Raw genomic sequence first — 20,453 nt, 5'->3', positions numbered from 1 at the left:
TCCAGCAGCATAGCATCCAGAATTGTGAAGCCGTACTTGCCAGGCTTCTCCTATCCAAGTGCACATTCCTTCATATGCAGACTTTGTGTGTTTGCCACGGTGGACAACCACAGCGCTGATATTAAGAGAAAAAAGAATAGAAATGACTAAGATATTGAGTGTTTAGTATGTGCTAACTCACTTTCTGGCAGTAACAGAATGGTATCCGGCTCTCCAGGGGCCCAGGAAGAGAACTGAATTAATTTCGGCCCTTTTATTATATACCTGTGTCTTCTAAGTACATTCTGTGATGTTATTGTTATTGCAGTTCAGTCTCCTCTGCTGAGTGAATTTGAACAATATTCTCTCCAATGAATAATTTATAATGAAACGTATAATAATTATTTATTTCTTCCGCCTCCGTCCCAGATTATAGCTTTCATGAAGGTTATAATTCATGAAGAATCTTATACTCTAATCTGTCACTATATCCACAGCCGGGTGGTTCCATGGGGAGGGTCCCGAGTGGCGATCCTGGGCCCCAGGTTTTGAAGGGGAGGATTTGTAATGGGATGTTAGGCCTTACTTCTCCTCTTAGAACATTGTTGCCATTCAGTTTCAAAGCCAATTGGCTTGTGTATTAAGTCACTCAGTTAATAAATGATGGAGCTCAGATTTGAGCTTCAGTCTCTAGAGCCCATAACCCACAGGTAACACTTACTGTTTTAGCATTATGTTGTCCTTCAGTGTAAGCAGAGACAGCCTCGTTGTCCTGCGTGTCCTAAGCATTTATGGGCCATGGAACAGTGAGGAAGACTGTGCCTTCAGAAAGCCTAATGTATAGATTACCATCTGCCTGTCTTCCCCCTTTGGGCAAACAGGGACCATAGTGGGGGAGGGGGGGAGGCTGATTTCTCCAACCACCTCCTCCTGGCTTCAAACATTGCTCAGAGTCTGAAGTCAGACACACACACACACACACACACACACACACACACACACACCCCTGCTTCATTCTGGTCAGGCTGTAGGATATTATGAGGGGAGAATTCAGTAGCAGACAACAAGAAGACAGGAACAGTTGCGGTACTTCCTTTATGGCTCATGGGGAAATTGGGAAGATCAAAGGAAAAATGAGATGCAAAAGGAGTTGCCCTTTGGGCAGGGGGTGGAGATGCGAACCAGCACTCCCACTCCTGGGTGTTTACCTTAGAGAAATGAAAATTTATGCTCACGCAGAAACCTGCACATGAATGTTACAGCTGCTCTATTTGTAACTACCCCAAACCGAAAGTAACCTAAATGTCCTTACATGGATAAATGGATAAACAAGCCGATACATCCGTACGATGCAATTCTACTCAGCAATAAAAAGGAATGACCTACAGATCCTCCTGGATGCATCGCAAGGGCATTATTAGAAGTGCAAAAACCCATCTCAGAAGGTTATGTGCTGTATGATTCCATGTAAATGACATTCTGGAAAAGACAAAACGGGGATAGAGAACAGATCAGTGGTCGCCAGAGGTTAAAGGTGGGGGGTGTTTCAGCAGGTGATGGGGTTGTTCTATGTCCTGATTGTGGCCTGGGGTTACAAGATTCTGTGTATGGTCAAAAGGCATAGAACTAATGGGGATGTAGTGTTTCACAGGTACGTAGTTTCAGTTGGGGAAGATAAAAAGTCCTGGAGATGGATGGTGGGGATGGCTGCACAACAGTGTGAATATACTTCATGCCACAGTACGGTACACCTAAAAATATTTAAAATGAAAAAAAAAATTAATGCTACGTTTTACGTCAGTTACACTTTACAATTTAAAATGCATGCATGAAAGAATAACACGTTTCATTAAAATAATACAAGTCGGGGCGCCTGGGTGGCTCAGTCAGTTGAGCATCCGATTTTGGCTCAGGTCATGATCTCATGGTTCATGGGTTCAAGCCCTGCCTCAGGCTCTGTGCTGACAGCTCAGAGCCTGGAACGTGCTTCGGATTCTGTCTCCTTCTCGCTCTCTGCCCCTCCCCTGCTTGCACTCTGTCTCTGTCTCTCAAAAATAAACATTAAAATAAATAAATAAATAAATAAATAAATAAATAAATAAATGTCGATAACAAAACTAGTGGTGAAGCAGGGTATGCATGGTAATAATAATGATAACGGGAGGGTCCTGGGTAGGTAAAAAAAAAAAAAAAAGCGGTCCCTTTAGGATTCTGATGCTCTGCCACATCCTCATAAAAGCCACCCTTGTGTCTGAAGCCTTCCCACCTTTTCCCTCGGGTGCCTTGGAAGGCTGAGTGGCATTTGGGCATTGATTCTTTTTGTGATTCAAATGTAAAAGCAGGCATAATGGGATGAATATTTATGTGGAGGATTGTTAAGCTCTGAGGACAAAAGCCCCCAGGTTCCGCGTCCGTGTGGATGGACCCTGCAAGCAGAACGTACAGTATGCATCTCTGCAAGGTCATGGTGCTGGCCGGTCCCAATCTGCACATGCTGGTCAGACTCCCACTGAATGAGAAGAGCCATTTTCAGGCAGCCAAGTGCCCAGGAAGGCATTTCCTCCCCACCCTCTTCATGTTAGTAGAGCTGCTGTCATTTGTGTGCCCTCATTCACAGGATCTAACTCTAATTAACCTCATTGGGCTTTGTCTGGTGGTCAGCACAGAAGCCTGGACCCAGTCAGTATTTAGGAGGGTTTTTCTTTTGTTTTCAGAACCTGCTCTTTCTCCTGGCGTCATGGCCGCAAAGACTTCTCTGCAGACGTATTTCCTCACTCACCATGGAAACTAAGCAGTGTTGGAGGAGGACTCTTAAAGCAGAGGGGGTCTTCCGGTGTAAACCGACGTTAGCTTCCCATCTCTATCCTTCCAAACCCAGCCCATTCACCCCGCCAGCTTACACCCAGCCTCCTCCAAGAAGCCTTCCAGGCTGATTCCAGTCTTTCTCTTTTGAAGAGAACATGCCTGGTACATGCCTGGGCGGTCTTGTATTTTAGCTAGCTGTGCACATGCCATCTTTCATATTCTCAGAAGGGAGGGAGGTAGCTGGTGATGTTTCCGTTCCTCTTTACCACCCCCCCCCCACCCCCACCGCCTGGTTCCAGATCATCATGGGAGCTCAAGTCCTGCTCAGCTCCTCTCTTAGTTAGTCCTCCAACCTGTCCTTCGTGCTGACACCTCTGGGCTCTTTCTAACACAAAAACCCACTCTTGACCCTCAGTTGCCTCTGATAATGATGATGCTGACAGTAATAATAATGACAGCAATAATAGCTAATATGGTATATTTATCATGTGCCAGGCACAGTGCTAATATTTTGCCGAGATTAATTGGCTGAATACTAAGAAGCCTTATGAGGTAGGTATTGTTATTAGCCCCACTGCACAAAAGTGGAAACCGGGGCACAGAGAAGTTAAGTGAGGTGCTCCAGGTCACACAGCTATCAAGCAGCAGAGCGGGGATTTGAATTCAGACAGTTTGGCTCCAGAGGCTCTGCTGTTTCTTCTCCCTTAGAGCATGCACTCTGAACTTCCTTACGCGGCATTCGAGTCCCTTTGTGATCCCGGCTCTGTCTCCGTCTTCAGCCATGTCAGCCTCCAGTTATCACGGCCACATCTGCGAGGCTCAGACAGTGACAAGCAGCTCATGATCTCTAGTCAGGCCCAAACTCTCTCCCCATCAGATGTCTCTGCACCCCCCCCACCCCCCCGCCGTTGTCACTACCTAGAAGCCCCTTTGCTCCTCTTGTCCAACTGGAAAACGCTTCCTTCCGGTCTTGACCCCCATGCTGCAGCTTCTGTAAGGCTGTTGAGGATGATGCCCTGTGCTCTGTGCTCCCACCGCTGCATAGGCACATTACTCCTAGCACCCATCTTGTTGCTCAGTGTCCCTTCACCACGCCAGGCTTGTCCCCTGGTCAGGCCTTTGTGTCTGCTGTTCCCTGGGCCCAGTATGCGTTCCCCAGGTCTTTGCAGGCCTGGATCCTTCTTGTCACGCGGGTTTCCATTCAGATGCCACCTTCTCGGAGAGGCCTTTGCAGGACAGCTGATCTGAACTTGTTCTTCTACTAGTCACTCTTTTTCTTGTCTAATAGCTGTTTCTAGCTTCTTCGTAGCACTTCATTGTCACTATTTGAAACCGTCCACGTTCCAGCTGTCTATTGCTGCACAGTAGACCACCCTAACACTTAGTGGCTTGAAGCAAGAACCGTTCAGGGTATTTGACTAATTTGGGGGTCATATATTTGCTCAGGGCTTCCCTGGGCGATTCTTCTGCTTCATGTGGCATCAGCTGAGGTCATGTGGTAGTCTTCTGGTAGCTGGGCTCAGCTGAAGGGTCCAAGATGGCTTTACTCTAATACCTGGTACTCTTACTGGAACATTTGGAAGCCTGGGCTAGGCTGGGACTGTAGACAGGACTGTGATGGCTCCAGCGTGGTGGCCTCAGGGTTGTTGGACTTTTTACAGAGTGGACTGCTTCCCCTGAAGCGAGGTTCCAAGAGGTCCAGGCGGAAGCTGGAAAGATTGTTATAACCTAGCCTCAGAAGTCCCAGAATGCAGGGGCACCTACATGGCCCAGTCGGTTAAGTGTCTGACTTCAGTTCCGGTCATGATCTCAGAGCTTGTGGATCTCAGCCCCACAGCGGGCTCTGTGTAGACAGCTCAGAGCCTGCTTCAGATTCTGTGTCTCCCTCTCTCTCTGGCCCTCCCCCACTTGTGTTCTGTGTGCGTCTCTCTCTCTCTCTCAAAACTAAATAAACATTAAAAAAGAAAAAGGCACAGAAGTGAACGTGTACTTACTTCCGCACATTTTATTGGCCACGCAAGTCACCAAGCACAGGCCAGAATCAAAGGGAGAGAACATAGACCTCACCCCTTGGTAGAAGGAGTGGAAGAATGGAGGCTCTCAGTCCACCACCTTTAACAGGCAGGGGTCACTTACTGTTTGCCTCCCTTCTTTATAATGTGAACTCTTTCAAAGCAGGATCTTATTCTTCTGTAATACCGTATCCCCAGCACCGAGAATAACATCTACACATGGCAGATGCCCATAGATCCTTGCTGAATAGCTGTATGAATGAAAGAATAAAGGCATGAATGAAAAAGAAAATGAATAGAAAATCGAATGAATGTTTGCCTCTCTGACTGTCTAATATGTAAATCTTTTGAAAACAGAGCCTGATTTTTTTCTTCTTCTCCGTACCCTCAGTTCTTAATACAGCCCTCTACACTAAGAGATGCTTGGCAAATATTTACCAAATGAATTGATGCATTTTAATTATTATAGTTAAAGGAGATAATGTGAGTTATTACATAGGTGTTGGATATGAGTAACCGCTACGGATGAATTAGTAATGCCTTATACATAAGAAAATAAGTTTATATATTTATTTAATAAATAAGACGAAATGGATCAGATCCACACTTCCCTTACCCTTCTCTGCAACAGGCTGTATGAGAGGCTCTCCATTCAGCCCCACGACCCTCCAGTCCAATCATCTTCGGGTGAGGCAGGGACCTTTACTCCAGCCTTCTAGCACCTCTCTCCTGGCATGGCTTGCCAAGACTAATTCACTTTGAGGTTCTTAAGACAGGGGCTGAGATGATGGTCTCAACAGCTAAGAGGGTTGATTTCTGATTCCCCACAGCTGTCCAGGAGGATCGAGTGAGATTACAGTTCTCTTAACATTCGGCATTGTTTTGCCCTTGTGCAAATGTGTGCTTACAGTAATTGCTGGAAGCCACGTGTTGAATCCAGAGGGTGAATGCAAGTCAGCATTTGATGTGCCAGAAAGGGAAGGACACCCTCACAGGTGGCCCCACTTGCCGTGTGGGGCTTCATTCCCAGTAAGCAGTAGTAGGGACTAGTCAGCCAGCATACCAGCCGGCAGTGGGAAGGCTCAGCTCCCAGAGGTCAAGCCTCAGCTTGTCCTCCAGCTTCGCCATGTGGCCTGGAACAACTTACTTGGTCTCTCTAGGCCTTCAGTTTCCTCACTTGTGATATGGGGAAATCTGTTTCTGTAATCCCAATCTGGGTAACTCGGGAAAAAGATTCCAAATTCAAGGAAACCCTGTGATGGCCAAAGGTGACCAATAAGGAATACTGTGTACAGTTCCCTACTTAAAAATCAGACAGAGCTCTTTAATCCAGTGTTGACCTCCTTGGTGTATTGGGGGGGTTTTAAATCCTTTTTAATTGTTTCTTGGGATCCCCCCCCCCTGTTCTGTGGATTTTAAGACTCGTGGTTCCTGGCAGTACAAAACGATATTCCTTCCCCAAACCCCAGAGAGCATTGATTGCTATTCAGGTTAAACAAGTGCCATATAATGCCTCACCGCTTGGGGTAAATTTTGTTACAGGGCATTTAGTGGCAGTGTCAAAGTATTTGGGAGATTATTCTTTCCTTCTTCCCCACAGGCCTCACTGAACATGCAGTTCTCTATGGCCATGAATTTTAGCCAAGTTCAATGTCCAATGATGGATATATTTTTTTTTAAATTCGAGTTTTATTTAAACCTCTCAAGCTGGGACAAGAATTTTCAAAGGAAAAGGCAAGCTCACTTCTGCCTCTGCTTTGGCTAATTCTGGGGCAGTGCGCTCACCCTCTTGGTCCCCAGAACTGGCCTAGTTTAAGGAACAAATGAGAGAACAAGAGTTTTCCATCTTAGGGAACATTGGCTAACACAAGACAATTTTAGATGTTAGAACTTCATCGTCAGAGAAGCAGTCAATAATTTTGAGAACCCACCATGTGCCAGATACTGTGTTCAGTGGTTTCCTATATATTATTACTAAAAATAATACTTCCAGAAAAATGGGGCTCTGTGAATTTAAATAACTTGCCCATGTTCACACAGCTGGTCAGAGAAGGAACTAGAAGCCAATACAAATGATCTGCCTCTAAGACCAGTGCATTCCAAGGACTGTGCCTTTCCATTCTTTCAGTGCTGGCTGGTTTCTCTGGTCGTTTTCTTACGGAAGATGCTTTCACCTTTCAGTGTTTAAGAATCTGGCTCTGTTATCATGTATTCCCTTTAGATTTTTAATGACTCTATTTTCAAATATTTTCTCTCCCTTGGTGGCTTCTCTCTTCATGATCTTAACTTTCTTTCAAAGAGTACTTAATTTTGATGAAGCCTGATTTTTTTTTTTTCCTTTATTGGTGGATTGTGCTTTGGTGTCATATCTCTAGAAATCAATCTTGTCTAACTCAAGGTTACAGAGACTGTGTCCTGTATTTTCTCCGGGAAATATTATAATTTATATTTAGGCATGTGATTCACTTTGTGTTAATTTCTATATATCTCATGAGGTGTGGGATGAAGTTCTTTTTTTTTTTTTTTTTTGCATATGGATATCTAATTGTTCCTGTACCATTTGTTGAAGACACTCCTATCTCTGCTTAATTGCCTTTGTGACCATATATGTGTTAGTCTGTTGGTGGGCACTCTATTCTGTTCAGATGATCTCCTTATTTTCTCCGTGCTATTATCACACTGCCACAATCTCTATCACCTTGTAACAAGTCTTAAAGTCAGGTATTATAAGCCCTTCAACCTTTTTTCTTCTTTTGCAGTCATCTTGGCTGTGTTAGGTCCTTGATCCTTTCTTTAGTTTTTGTTCAAGGACACGGTTATAAACAACATCTGGAAATCTGAAGATAATTTAAAAATTTAAAGTTACAAAGGAGTAGTGCAGAAACTTTCCATAATCTGGCTTCATCAGGAAGTGAGGCACCCTGGACATCAGATTCTATCTGGCGAATCAAAATTATTGCGTATACCTTACATGGATTGCTAATTTAAAAAAAAAAAAAAAAAAAGACCACACATATAATGACCTACACCAGAATTGTACCTGACACGATTTCAACTTTCACTGATGTTGCAGAAAATATGCTGGGCCCTCGGATATCTTGGGCACTGTGAGGCTCAGTTGTCATCGTTCTAGCAAAGTGGGGAGTCGCTGATCAAAAGGAGTTTGTTTAGGGGCGCCTGGGTGGCGCAGTCGGTTGGGCGTCCGACTTCAGCCAGGTCACGATCTCGCGGTCCGTGAGTTCGAGCCCCGCGTCAGGCTCTGGGCTGATGGCTCGGACCCTGGAGCCTGTTTCCGATTCTGTGTCTCCCTCTCTCTCTGCCCCTCCCCCGTTCATGCTGTCTCTCTCTGTCCCAAAAATAAATAAACGTTAAAAAAAAATTAAAAAAAAAAAAAAAAAACAAAAAAAAACAAAAGGAGTTTGTTTATACATTGCTGCCTGCTATAGAATGTATTCTGCATTTGATTTGGGGGCTACCTGTTTCCAAACAAATGAAGTATTGTCATTGACTGTGATATGCATAGCATTCTGTCTCTTCCATAAAACATATCCCTGTTGGGGCATCTGGGTGGTCCAGTCGGTTAAGTATCCAACTCCCGATTTCAGCTCAGGTCATGATCTCACAGTTCGTGAGTTTGAGCCCTGCATCAGGCTCTGCGATGACAGCACGGAGCCCGCTCGGTATTCTGTCTCCCTCTCTGTCTGCCCCTCCCCCACTTACACTCGCTATCTCTATCAAAAATTAATAAATAAAAATAAACTTAAAAAAAACATATCTCTGTCCCCTTAAACTTACTCTCCGCTGGGGACAAAGAAGAGTACTATTAATTAAGCCAATTGATTTCTGATAGTGTTGACCTTCACTACCACTGTGTGTCAGTGAGCAGATTACTTGTCCTCTTTGCCTTGGTCTTCATCTGTGAAATGAAGGGTGTGGACTGGTTAACCTGGAGTGGCTTTATATGACTCTAAAATTCTAGGACTCTTTTATTCACTTAAAAATCACAACCCTTTCGAAACCAATGAAACAAAAACTCTTAATGGAGAAAAGCACTGTGATAAGTCAGACGGGAAGCCTCTCGAGTCAAGAAGAAGTGGTCTTTTGATGCATCCCAGATTGCCTAACCCCACTGCATGACTCTGCTCTTAACTATGGCCAACTCTGCACACTGAAGACGGTATTTGTGGTTCCTGGTGCTGTGACATTTTGTGGTTTATGAAATCCCTATATTCAGAGAAGCTCTTGAGCTTTTCAGGTCAAGGGAAAGAGAAAGGAGAATGTCTTTAAGCCCACACAAGTCCAGAGGTTCAGAGTACTCCTGAGTATTCCAAATATATCTCTGAAGTAAATATATCCCCATAGTATTGAAACCAAGAGGACTTGAAATATCTATATCGTCTTTCCTGTGCCAAGCTACGGGAGCTACTCTGGCCACGGTCTAGCTGATCACTGCTGTACTATTAGAATGGGGAGGTTGGAGAGTGTGAAGTTTACTGGGGAATGCAGAATATAGACATGAGTTTAAAATAATATAATCTTTATTGAGCACTTACCGCATGCAAGGGTGCTGTGCCAGTCACGTCTTATACATTATATCATCTAATCCACACGAGAGCCTTGAAAACGAGACATCATTGTCTCCTTCTTACAAATGAGGAAATGATGCATGGAGTTCATGTCACTTGCCCAAGATCACACAGTCGTAAGTGGCAGAACTGATCTTCAATCCGTATCTGTCTCAATTAAGACCTTAAACTTCTAATGACTATATCAAAGAGTAGCTCTCAGAACTTAACCAGTTCATTCAGAGAGTAATTGCATTTCTAGCATGATAGAAACCCAGAACATCAAATACTTTGGGGTAGACGTGATGGAGGAAAGAATTCACAGAAGGTGTCCTGAAGAAATTGCTTTGAGTTACATTTTGAGATGAAGGACATGAATTGGCCTCAAGAGAAAAGTGAGTTCATGCTGAGGGGACAGACTATATGAGGCCATGAAGATACAAATGAATAATTTGTTCAGGAAGCAACATACAGTCTTATTAATTGCAGGGCAATACCAGAAATAAGCTGATGCCACACATCTAAGCTAAGAAATTTCACTTTGTTATGATAGGCACTGGAGATCTACTCTTAGTTCTTAAGCAAGGGAAGGAACATAATGAAAACTGTATTTGATTTTACAATTTGTTCAACAACTCACGTAGAATAAATACAGGCTTTTAATGCATCAAGGAAGGTCAAGAAAATTTCTTAGCAAAATATATTTGATATCCAACAAATTGTTTTCAGGAGTACAATGTAGTTCATCCCACTAAAGTTCTATAGCCTTAAATGGTGCAATGACAATGTATTTAGACCCCTAAATTAAGAGACCTGTAGCCATATTTTACATAATTTTCAGGTGTAAAGGTGACTGAGCCCGTGCAGTTAAGCTAACAGCACATCCCCATCGTCACTGATATTGTACAGTATGCACAAATGGAACATGCAAAGGTTATAGATTAAATTCAGGATTGGGCAAATAGAAAGCTCTCAACAATATGTATTAAATTGCATTGAATTGAAGTCCTCTTTCAGTTAGCAACTGCTGTTCCTAAGTGAGGGCTATTGTATTTGGTGAACTGTAGTTGGGTCCCTTCCATTATAAATCCACTAAATGCTAACTTAATATCTCTTCACGTTTTCTGAAGCATTTTCTTTCTTTCTCTGTCTGTCTCTCTCTCTTTCTCTCTCTTTCTTTCTCTCTCTCCAGTTCCAGAGACCCAATGACTTCTCACCCCCTTTTCGCTTTGGGACTGTGCCCAACGGCAGCACAGAGAGGAATATTCGCAATAACTATGCAGAAATGCATGCCTACATGGGAAAGTTCAACCAGAGGGGTGTAGATGATGCATTGCTCTCCCTGAAAACAGGGTAAGAACTGCTTCCAAGCTCAGAGTCTTTGATATGTTTCTCACATTTATTAAATGTACACTGAATCAGCTATATCATGCTTGGGTGCCAAACTTAAAGCAAACAAGACTGCATTTGCTTTCTGTGGATTTCCAAGTTGAATTTGACAATATAATTCAGGCCAGTGCACAAAGACTCCTATGCTATTACATACTTCTATGTATACTTTTTTTTTTTTTTACAAATTATGTTCTACTTGCATTAATGTAACCATGAACCAGGAATAAATAAAATAGCTGTAAAAGTAAAAGAGAAGCGTCAAGGCTAAGGTTCATGTATTACATGTGACATGAAGACCTGTTGACTAAAAGGTGAACATGATGATTCTGGTGTCTTTTGGACAAGGGAGGAATAAAGGAAGAAAGGGGTGAAGGTTTTTAGACCACAAACAGTGAGAATGTGTTAACTGATCTCCAGTTCCCACTTTTATTAGTGTTCTTTGATCCAGCTTTATACACTAGAAAGTTATTTGTTTGTTAAGAGGAGCTCATGAACTGGAAACACCTTGGCTTGCATAATCCCAGCCACATTGGTCCCTTTATTCATTTGGCCTCTGAAAGCCACGGCTGTGGGATAAGATAGATAGACAATTGAGCATTATAGATGTTGGGACTTTGGGGTCAAGGGGTCTTGTAGCTGATTTCCTGTGTTGTATGATAACTAGCAGCACCTGGACCTCCCGGTGGCTCCAGTTTTGGAAGAGCTACTCAGATGCATGTTTCCTTAAATACTGTCAGACTCTGTCTTATCACCACGACATCACAGCAGATTACAGGAGATGAGATTTGAGCTTGGGTGTAGGACCACTTCGGTAGGTAGCCTGGCCCCTGGTACAACCACAGCTGTCCGTCATATCAGAGTTTTGGTTTTTTGGTGTGTCACTTTTCTATAGGGTCCTCGTGGGCCTTTTAAAAATGTTTGTTATCTTATCATACCGGAAAGGGCTTATTTTTTCTTAAGGAGGGATAAAGCTAACTCACCGTGTACAATTGAAGGAGATGATGCATGCTTTTCTTTCTTGCAGACCTCTCTAGTACCTACCTATAATGGCTGTACTTGAATTTCTTTCTCTACCTTCGATGTGTCTAAAGATTGGTTTGAAACATCGGTCCATGCCTTCCTGCCTTTACCCGTGGTCTTACTCCCTTCCCTACATATTCCTCCCTTGGGAAGCACAATATATAATATGAGATTCTTCTACGTTGGGAACTTGAGAGACCTGAATTCTTCTATACGTTGGGTTTTCCCGTCGTTGCGCACATTCGCTCTTAACGTAAGCCTGTGCCGCTACAACCCCAACTGCTCCTTTCTCTCCTTGTGCTGCAAAACAGACTATTGAAACCTTTCTGACCACAAAAATAGCCCTGCACATCTATCGAAACACATACACCTACACTTATCCCCACTCTGGACTGTAATGAACTGAGAAATGAAAAATGTTATATAAATCTAACCCGTGCTATTTGTTGTTATCATTGTGATGGTTACTTTTCATTATTTCTGTTATTATTTTTATTGATTCCTTTTTACTCCTTCTCCTTTCAGACACAGCTTATGAGTTGGCTTCAGGCCCGACTTACATTCTCATCATTCCCAGTGGGAGGGAAAGAACTCCTCCTTTCAACCTGAAATCACATAAAGAACAGCCTGCGATTTAGGCTTTAGATTCTGGCTGAGTTCCAACTCGAGCCTTACTTTGAACCAGTCCTCCCCATAGTTGGCTGGAACCCTATTGCTTCATATTAATGGCCCCGTAGGTAGTTTTGGGCTAAAATTCCTCCACTGGATTGTTTGTTTGCTTCTTCTTTGCACAGGAAACTGGATGCCTTCATCTATGATGCAGCAGTGCTGAACTACATGGCAGGCAGAGATGAAGGCTGCAAGCTGGTGACCATTGGCAGTGGGAAGGTCTTTGCTTCCACGGGTTATGGCATTGCCATCCAAAAAGATTCTGGGTGGAAGCGCCAGGTGGACCTTGCTATCCTGCAGCTATTTGGAGATGGTGAGTCAAAGAAAGGGGAAATGCTTATTTGGGCTCTTCTCACGGCTAGTCCAAAACACCAACCTTTCTTTCTTCTCCATTCCTGTCACCCTTGCACTTCCAGACAGTTATCCCACGGTATACTGTGAAGTTTTGGCGGGGGGGGGGGGGGGGGGGGGGGTAGGTATTAGTTTCCTACAGCTGCCATAACAAAGTACCCTAGCTGAGTGACTTAAAGAATAGAAATTTGTCTCACAGTTCTGGAGGCCAGAAACCCAAGATAAAGTGTCAGCATTGATTCCTTTGGAAGGCCTCAAGGGAGAATCTCTTCCATGCCCCTCCCCTGGCTCATGGTGGTTTTCTGGCAGCCTTTAGCGTTCCTTCACTTGTAGACACATCGCCCCATCTCTGCCCTCATGATCACACGCCATTTTCCCTATGTAGATGCCTGATTTCCCCCCATTTTTAAAGATGCCAAGTGTAATGGATAGGGGCCTACCCTACTCCAGCATGATATCCTCTTGTCTAATTACATCTGCAACTACCTCATTTCCAAATAAAGTCACATTTCAAGGTACTGGGGATTAGGACATCAACATAGGAATTTGGCGGTGGTCACGGGGTGGGTGCACAGTTCAACCCATAACTGGGTGAAATTTGGGAGGATTAATGTAGTTGATCAAGGAGGTACATTTGAGGATCGCAGGGTATGATTAGACCTTCAGGGATCAAGTAAGAGGGGCTAGTATTAGATGCTCCAGACAGTCTTTTCACATGTGGCCGGAGCAGTAGAGAGAGCTTCGGAAAGGCTTCTGCTTTTTGTGTGTCCAGAGAAAGGCCAGTACACTTGTGGCCATCTATTCATTCTTCCCTCTCTCCCATCTTGCTCTTTAAGCTGGAAGAGATAGGAAGCAGGGACAGGGTCCTCTGAGGCAGAAACTCGTAAGGCACTCCCCAGTGTCATTCTGGCAGGAGACTGAGGCAGCCATCTTGCTTTGAGAAGATCTCCAATTTCATTACACTCCAGCCTTCGGCATTCCTCTTCACTTTGTTTTTTAAAGTACCTACTCTTCCTGTTAGTCTCCCAGAAGCTAATCCAGTTATGGGAGGGCAGCCTGACTCTGCTTGGCCCCACAGGCCATCAGCCAGGAGGTTGTCTAAATTATTCCTGCAGAACCTTTGCTGTTAGGGATGAGATTCGAGGGAGAGGAACACAGCTGGATTTTCAGGCTCCAGGTGAAGTCCGTTGTTCCACTAGTTAGGAAAATCATAGTTTGATCAAAGAAATGAGTAAAATGTGATTTGATTTGGGGCGCCTGGGTGGCGCAGTCGCTTAAGTGTCCGACTTCGGCTTAGGCCATGATCTCACAGTTCGTGAGTTTGAGCCCCGCGTCGGGCTCTGTGTGGACAGCTCAGAGCCTAGAGCCTGCTTCTGATTCTGTCTTTCTCTCTCTCTCTCTGTCCCTCCCCTGTTTGCTCTCTGTCTCTCTCTCTCTCTCAAAAATAAATAAACATTCAAAAAGTGTTTTAAAGTGATTTGATTAACACTGGAAAGACTCAAGGCTTATAGCTGAAGCATATAAGCCATGTTGGTATAAGGGCTTCTATAATTTTCATGTAGCTGTCACTTAAAGGCAATAGCAGAGCCTCTGTCTATGAGGAAGGGCAGCAGTAGAGATTGTTTGCAGAAGTTACCAAAGCTCCAGTCAGTTTACTCAAAGTTCAAATTTTTAACCAAACTGAAATTATTAGAACAGGTAGCTTTCTTCATGAGATTTTCAGAATTTTGTTTGCCTAGAATTAGATGCCTTCAAGGGCACGTGAATTTTTTCATTTTCCTTTTGTCTAAGGTTTGTACCTTCCTAATTTCTAGTATCCAGGGGAGTGGATAAAGGTTATTTGTCTCTGGCATGAATTAAATCAAGCAGAGCTTCTCTAAGCGGTGTTACAAGGAGGCAGTTCTAAATTTGGTGGTTTCATTTGATTCAAGTTCACTCCCCTTTACTCTTAATATTTCCCTCTGCAACAAGAGATCAGATAGTGCGAGGGTCAGTGGGGGATCAGTCAATCTCTGCTTCTCTCTCTCCATCCCTCCTTCCCCAGCCCAATCTGATTTGCACATTTAAAAAAACTTTTTTTTTTGAGAGTGGGGGAGGGGCAGAGAGAAAAGGGGACTGAGGATCCGAAGCAGGCTCTGCGCTGACAGCAGTGAGCCCGATGCGGAGCTCGAGCTCAGGAATCTTGAGATCATGACCTGAGCCGAAGTCGGACACTCAGTTGACTGAGCCACCCAGGTGCCCCTGATTTGCACATATTTTAAGAGCCAATTTTCTGAATCTCTTATTTGATTATGTGATTTCTTACTGTCTGCAAATGAAGGTACAAAGCACCTAGTCTGATACTCAGGCCCTGAGCACCTTGCATGAACCTTTTTTGTTCAGCTTCCTGTGCCCCCCTTTTCTCTGTTTGAGCTGTTCTGCGTGTCTTTCCCAAACAAGGCTTGTGTACTCCCACCTCTCTCCCCTTGCTCATGCTATTTCTGCTGCCTCGAGTGCCTTTTCATGCAATATAAATTAAAACGCACCCATTTTCTATGCCCACCTCCAAGTCCTACCTTCCTCAGGAGAACTGACCGGTCACACCATGCACAAAATTACTTCCCTGAATTTGAACTCTCGCGTTACCTGCACATTGCCGGTCATATTGATTATCTGTATACAGTTTGGACTGACAGATCGTGGAGAGCGGAGGCAATGCCCCATACCGTTGTGTCACTGCAGTACCCACATTAAGTTGTTGCCGAATACTTATTGAATACGTTGATGAATTGATACACGGCGGTATTCATCAAATTACCGTGATTTTCTCTATTGATTTTTCTTTCTTTCCGTCTCCTTGTCTCTTTCTCTCTCGTGTCCTTCTCTCTCTTCCCCAATACCCTCCTTGTCCCCTCTGCCTGCTCTCGGCCCCCCATTCCCCGCTCCCCTTGCCGGCCCGTCTCCAGGGGAGATGGAGGAGCTGGAGGCTCTCTGGCTCACTGGCATCTGCCACAATGAAAAGAACGAAGTCATGAGCAGCCAGCTGGACATCGACAACATGGCGGGAGTCTTCTACATGCTGGGGGCAGCCATGGCTCTCAGCCTCATCACCTTCATCTGCGAACACCTTTTCTATTGGCAGTTCCGGCATTGCTTTATGGGCGTCTGTTCCGGCAAGCCTGGCATGGTCTTCTCCATCAGCAGAGTGAGTGGCTCGATTGAGGTGTCGGGAGCTTGCGGGGGACAGCTTAGTCTAGGGCCGTGCAAAGCACAGAGACCCAGGAGCGCACTAATTCCAGCCCCGTGCAGCTGCAGCAAGAAACCGCATCGTGCACCTTTCCCCCGCGGGTCGGGTGACGGGATTTCAGGTGGCTCTAAACAACAGGGGGTGCTGGTTTTCCTTCAAGAAGCGGCAGCTTCGTGTGTGGGGTCTGGGCATTTGGTTCTCACGAAGAACTGGCAGATCTGTCAAAACGAAAATTTTGGCCTCCTACCAAATGCTTTCCGTCACCGTTAGTTAATTGTGTATAGGCTGTATTAATCATTTAATCTTTCTTTAAAAAAAAAAAACACATGTCTGTTCAAATAGTGAAATATAATGTGGCTCCCTTGTTCTGACATACAGAGATAAATTACTGGTAGTTCCACGGTTCCACTCTGTTTTAACCATGTGTGAGTTACGCAGAGTTAAAGAGCTTAACGGAACCTTCAGAAATAAGTACTGACCCATAAGAAATGTACATTCCAGAAACTTTCTTCACTGAAACAAGAGTACAACTCTTAAGTCATTCTTTATTTAGGTCTCTTCTCCGTTTCTGGCCCAAAGTGAGGATTCAGAACTCAGTTTTAAATACGAACAGAGGATCACAGCGAAGGGGGGTCGGGGGAAGGCAGGCTTCTTTTAATTCTTGTCGGTAAAGTTTTGGGACTCATTCGTGAGCAGTGACCTCAGATGTCCTTTATAGAATAGAGGGCTGGATTTCAGATATAACTAACTTGGGCTCTAGTGGAGTTATGTAAGAAAATGGATTTCTCATTAAGTCGTCCTATCTTCTCATCATTTTCCTGTAGTGTTTTAGTGCTACAGAACAATTTCCTCTCTGGCTGTGAGCTGATTCAGGCCATTCAGGAACCTGTACGCAGGAGAGGGGGGATGCGTGGTCCCTGAATCACATTATTGCACCGTACAGCCCTTTCTGAGGTCCAACATAGGGTGATGGCAGAAGGAACGGGGGAGCTGGTGGCCTGTAACAGGAATCCCACTCACGACCCGGAAGCATAATCAAGGCCCCCGCAGAAGAAACTGCTTAGCGCTTTCTCTTGGCCCTAACCAAGGAGGGTTAGAAAGAAGGAAAGTAAGGACAGTAACCTTACTTCGAAGATCTTAGGTCTTGCTATGGCCCTCTGGGATGGTGAGGCTCACTTCCTCTAACCCCTTCTTCTCCCCCACTTAGCTGTGATTCTCTGTTCTAATCTTCTCTGCCCTCATCCCCATCTGTTGGGGCAACTGCCCTTCCCAAATTAATCCCCTTTGTTTTCAAGACCCAATTCAAACCACCTCCTCTTCACATACTTCCCTTGCCAGGGAAAAAGGTTTCAAACGTGTCCACCTTCCAAGGCAGGGAGCGAGACATTAGCAGGTTTCCCTGACTTGGGACGTGAACCCAACCCATTACCTGGGCTGGGTGGTGTTCTTCAAGGCCTGGAACAAGGAGCTGTACACAGGGAGTTCTCAATCAATACTAATTTGTTACAGTATTAATTATGTATGATAAGATTAAGTGAGTGACAAAGTGTAAGAAGGAAACTAGGAGCTAAAGAGAGAATAAGTGAGAGGATTCAACAAGGGAATTATTTGTCCCTACTTAGTACTTGCTGTCTGTCCCAATTCCGCCCTCCCACGGTGTAGGACACAGCAGGAGAAAAATCCTTCTTTGACCCCAGGGCTCCCTAACTCTCTCTGTGAATTTGGTTCATGCTTGGCTCAAGAAGAGAACTGCTCAGCTGTTATTTGGTGACCAAAATCCTAAAAGCCACTGGAAAAAAAGTGGCTGTTATGAGCTCTGAGCTCCCCTGTGCTATACCACCAGTCAAGGGTGGCCAGCCTGGGCAGAACAGCCCCAGCACCTGGGGAGTATTGCTATCGATTTCCAGGAAGCTGACAATCATTTTTGCGATCAGCTGATATCATGACCTCATTTTTAAGATGGGAAAACGTAGGCACAGGAAGGAAAGTCAATGCAAGGCGATGGTGGAGTCGAGGCATAGAATGTCACGTCTTACGATTCCAATCTATTTACTCAAGTCACTTGGAGTGAGCGTGTCCCCTCTCAGAGAGCCAGACCACTGAGCTTGGCTCATCTTGTGCAAATGCAAGGTGATAAATCAGGCAAGCTTCTGGCCACAGCATTCTATGAGTTTTAAGACCGTGCCACGTTTCATGCCTGACTTTTCTCAATCCAGCGAGGCAGTTAGTAGCGGTGGAGGGGAGAGCGTCCTCCACGTGGGCATTTCTAGCCTCGCCGGAGACCTGACGCGTGTCATCCTCTCCTTGCTGCAGGGTATCTACAGCTGCATCCACGGGGTGGCTATCGAGGAGCGCCAGTCCGTGATGAACTCCCCCACCGCAACCATGAACAACACGCACTCCAACATCCTGCGCCTGCTCCGCACGGCCAAGAACATGGCCAACCTGTCTGGTGTGAACGGCTCCCCCCAGAGCGCCCTGGACTTCATCCGGCGTGAGTCATCGGTCTACGACATCTCCGAGCACCGCCGCAGCTTCACACACTCTGACTGCAAATCCTACAACAACCCGCCGTGCGAGGAGAACCTCTTCAGCGACTACATCAGCGAGGTGGAGAGAACTTTTGGCAACCTGCAGCTGAAGGACAGCAACGTGTACCAGGATCACTATCACCACCACCACCGCCCCCACAGCATCGGCAGTGCCAGCTCCATCGATGGGCTCTACGACTGTGACAACCCGCCTTTCACCACGCAGCCGAGGTCCATCAGCAAGAAGCCCCTGGACATTGGCCTCCCCTCCTCCAAGCACAGCCAGCTGAGCGACCTGTACGGCAAATTCTCCTTCAAGAGCGACCGCTACAGTGGCCACGATGACTTGATCCGCTCCGACGTGTCTGACATCTCCACCCACACGGTCACCTACGGAAACATCGAGGGCAATGCCGCCAAGCGGCGCAAGCAGCAATACAAGGACAGCCTGAAGAAGCGGCCGGCCTCGGCCAAGTCCCGCCGGGAATTTGACGAGATCGAGCTGGCCTACCGCCGCCGGCCACCCCGCTCCCCGGACCACAAGCGCTACTTCAGGGACAAGGAAGGGCTACGGGACTTCTACCTGGACCAGTTCCGCACCAAGGAGAACTCCCCGCACTGGGAGCACGTGGACCTGACGGATATCTACAAGGAGCAGGGCGATGACTTTAAGCGCGACTCGGTCAGCGGAGGAGGGCCCTGTACCAACAGGTCTCACCTCAAACACGGGGCGGGCGACAAACACGGCGTGGTCAGCGGGGTCCCGGCCCCCTGGGAGAAGAACCTGGCCAACGTGGACTGGGAGGACCGCTCGGGCGGCGGCAACTTCTGCCGCAGCTGCCCGTCGAAGCTGCACAACTACTCCGCGTCGGTGGCCGGGCAGAACTCGGGCAGGCAGGCGTGCATCCGCTGCGAGGCTTGCAAGAAGGCAGGCAACCTGTATGACATCAGCGAGGACAACTCCCTGCAGGAGCTGGACCAGCCGGCTGCCCCTGTGGCGGTGACGTCCAATGCCTCCACCACCAAGTACCCCCAGAGCCCGACCAACTCCAAGGCCCAGAAGAAGACCCGGAACAAGCTGCGTCGGCAGCACTCCTACGACACCTTCGTGGACCTGCAGAAGGAAGAAGCCGCCTTGGCCCCGCGCAGCGTGAGCCTGAAAGACAAGGGCCGCTTCCTGGACGGGAGTCCCTACGCCCACATGTTTGAGATGCCAGCTGGCGAGAGCACCTTTGCCAACAACAAGTCCTCAGTGCCCACTGCTGGACACCACCACCACAACAACCCCGGCGGCGGCTACATGCTCAGCAAGTCGCTCTACCCTGACCGGGTCACGCAAAACCCTTTCATCCCCACTTTTGGGGACGACCAGTGCTTGCTCCATGGCAGCAAATCCTACTTCTTCAGGCAGCCCACGGTGGCGGGGGCGCCGAAAGCCAGGCCAGACTTCCGGGCCCTTGTCACCAACAAGCCGGTGGTCTCGGCCCTTCACGGGGCTGTGCCAGGCCGTTTCCAGAAAGACATCTGTATAGGGAACCAGTCCAACCCCTGTGTGCCTAACAACAAAAACCCCAGGGCTTTCAATGGCTCCAGCAATGGGCATGTTTATGAGAAACTTTCTAGTATTGAGTCTGATGTCTGAGTGAGGGAAGAGAGAGGTTTTAAGGTGGGTACGGGAGGGTGGGGCCGTGGGCGTGTGGTGCGCATGTCACGGAGGGTGACGGGGGTGAACTTGGTTCCCATTTGCTCCTTTCTTGTTGTTTTCATTTATTGACGGAATCCTGGAGTTCTGATTCCTTCTAAGAGGGCAACCCTGGTGACCAGCCCCAGCCCTCCCCCGCCTTTCCAGTGCTCTCCTCCCTCTCCATCTGTCAGTCGTTCCCGTTCCCGGGAGGGAATCCGG

The 20,453-nt window shown here is 46.3% G+C and overlaps 1 protein-coding gene across 3 annotated transcripts in view; it reads left to right on the top strand.

Moving 5' to 3' along the window:
• Positions 1-20,192, top strand: part of GRIN2B (glutamate ionotropic receptor NMDA type subunit 2B) — a 413,917-nt gene extending 393,725 nt beyond the window's left edge. For all 3 annotated transcript variants that reach the window (XM_047864812.1, XM_047864811.1, XM_047864810.1), the window contains 4 exons: positions 10,554-10,714; positions 12,568-12,755; positions 15,739-15,977; positions 18,333-20,192. In XM_047864812.1, coding sequence (XP_047720768.1) covers positions 10,554-10,714; positions 12,568-12,755; positions 15,739-15,977; positions 18,333-20,192 — 2,448 coding nt within the window. The remainder of the gene's footprint in view (positions 1-10,553; positions 10,715-12,567; positions 12,756-15,738; positions 15,978-18,332) is intronic.
• Positions 20,193-20,453: the final 261 nt, after the last annotated feature.

The sequence above is a fragment of the Prionailurus viverrinus genome, chromosome B4, assembly GCF_022837055.1.
Source record: "Prionailurus viverrinus isolate Anna chromosome B4, UM_Priviv_1.0, whole genome shotgun sequence".
Classification (NCBI taxonomy): Eukaryota; Metazoa; Chordata; class Mammalia; order Carnivora; family Felidae; genus Prionailurus; species Prionailurus viverrinus.
Note: the sequence above shows the minus strand (reverse complement) of the source record. Positions and strands in the feature narration are given on the sequence as shown.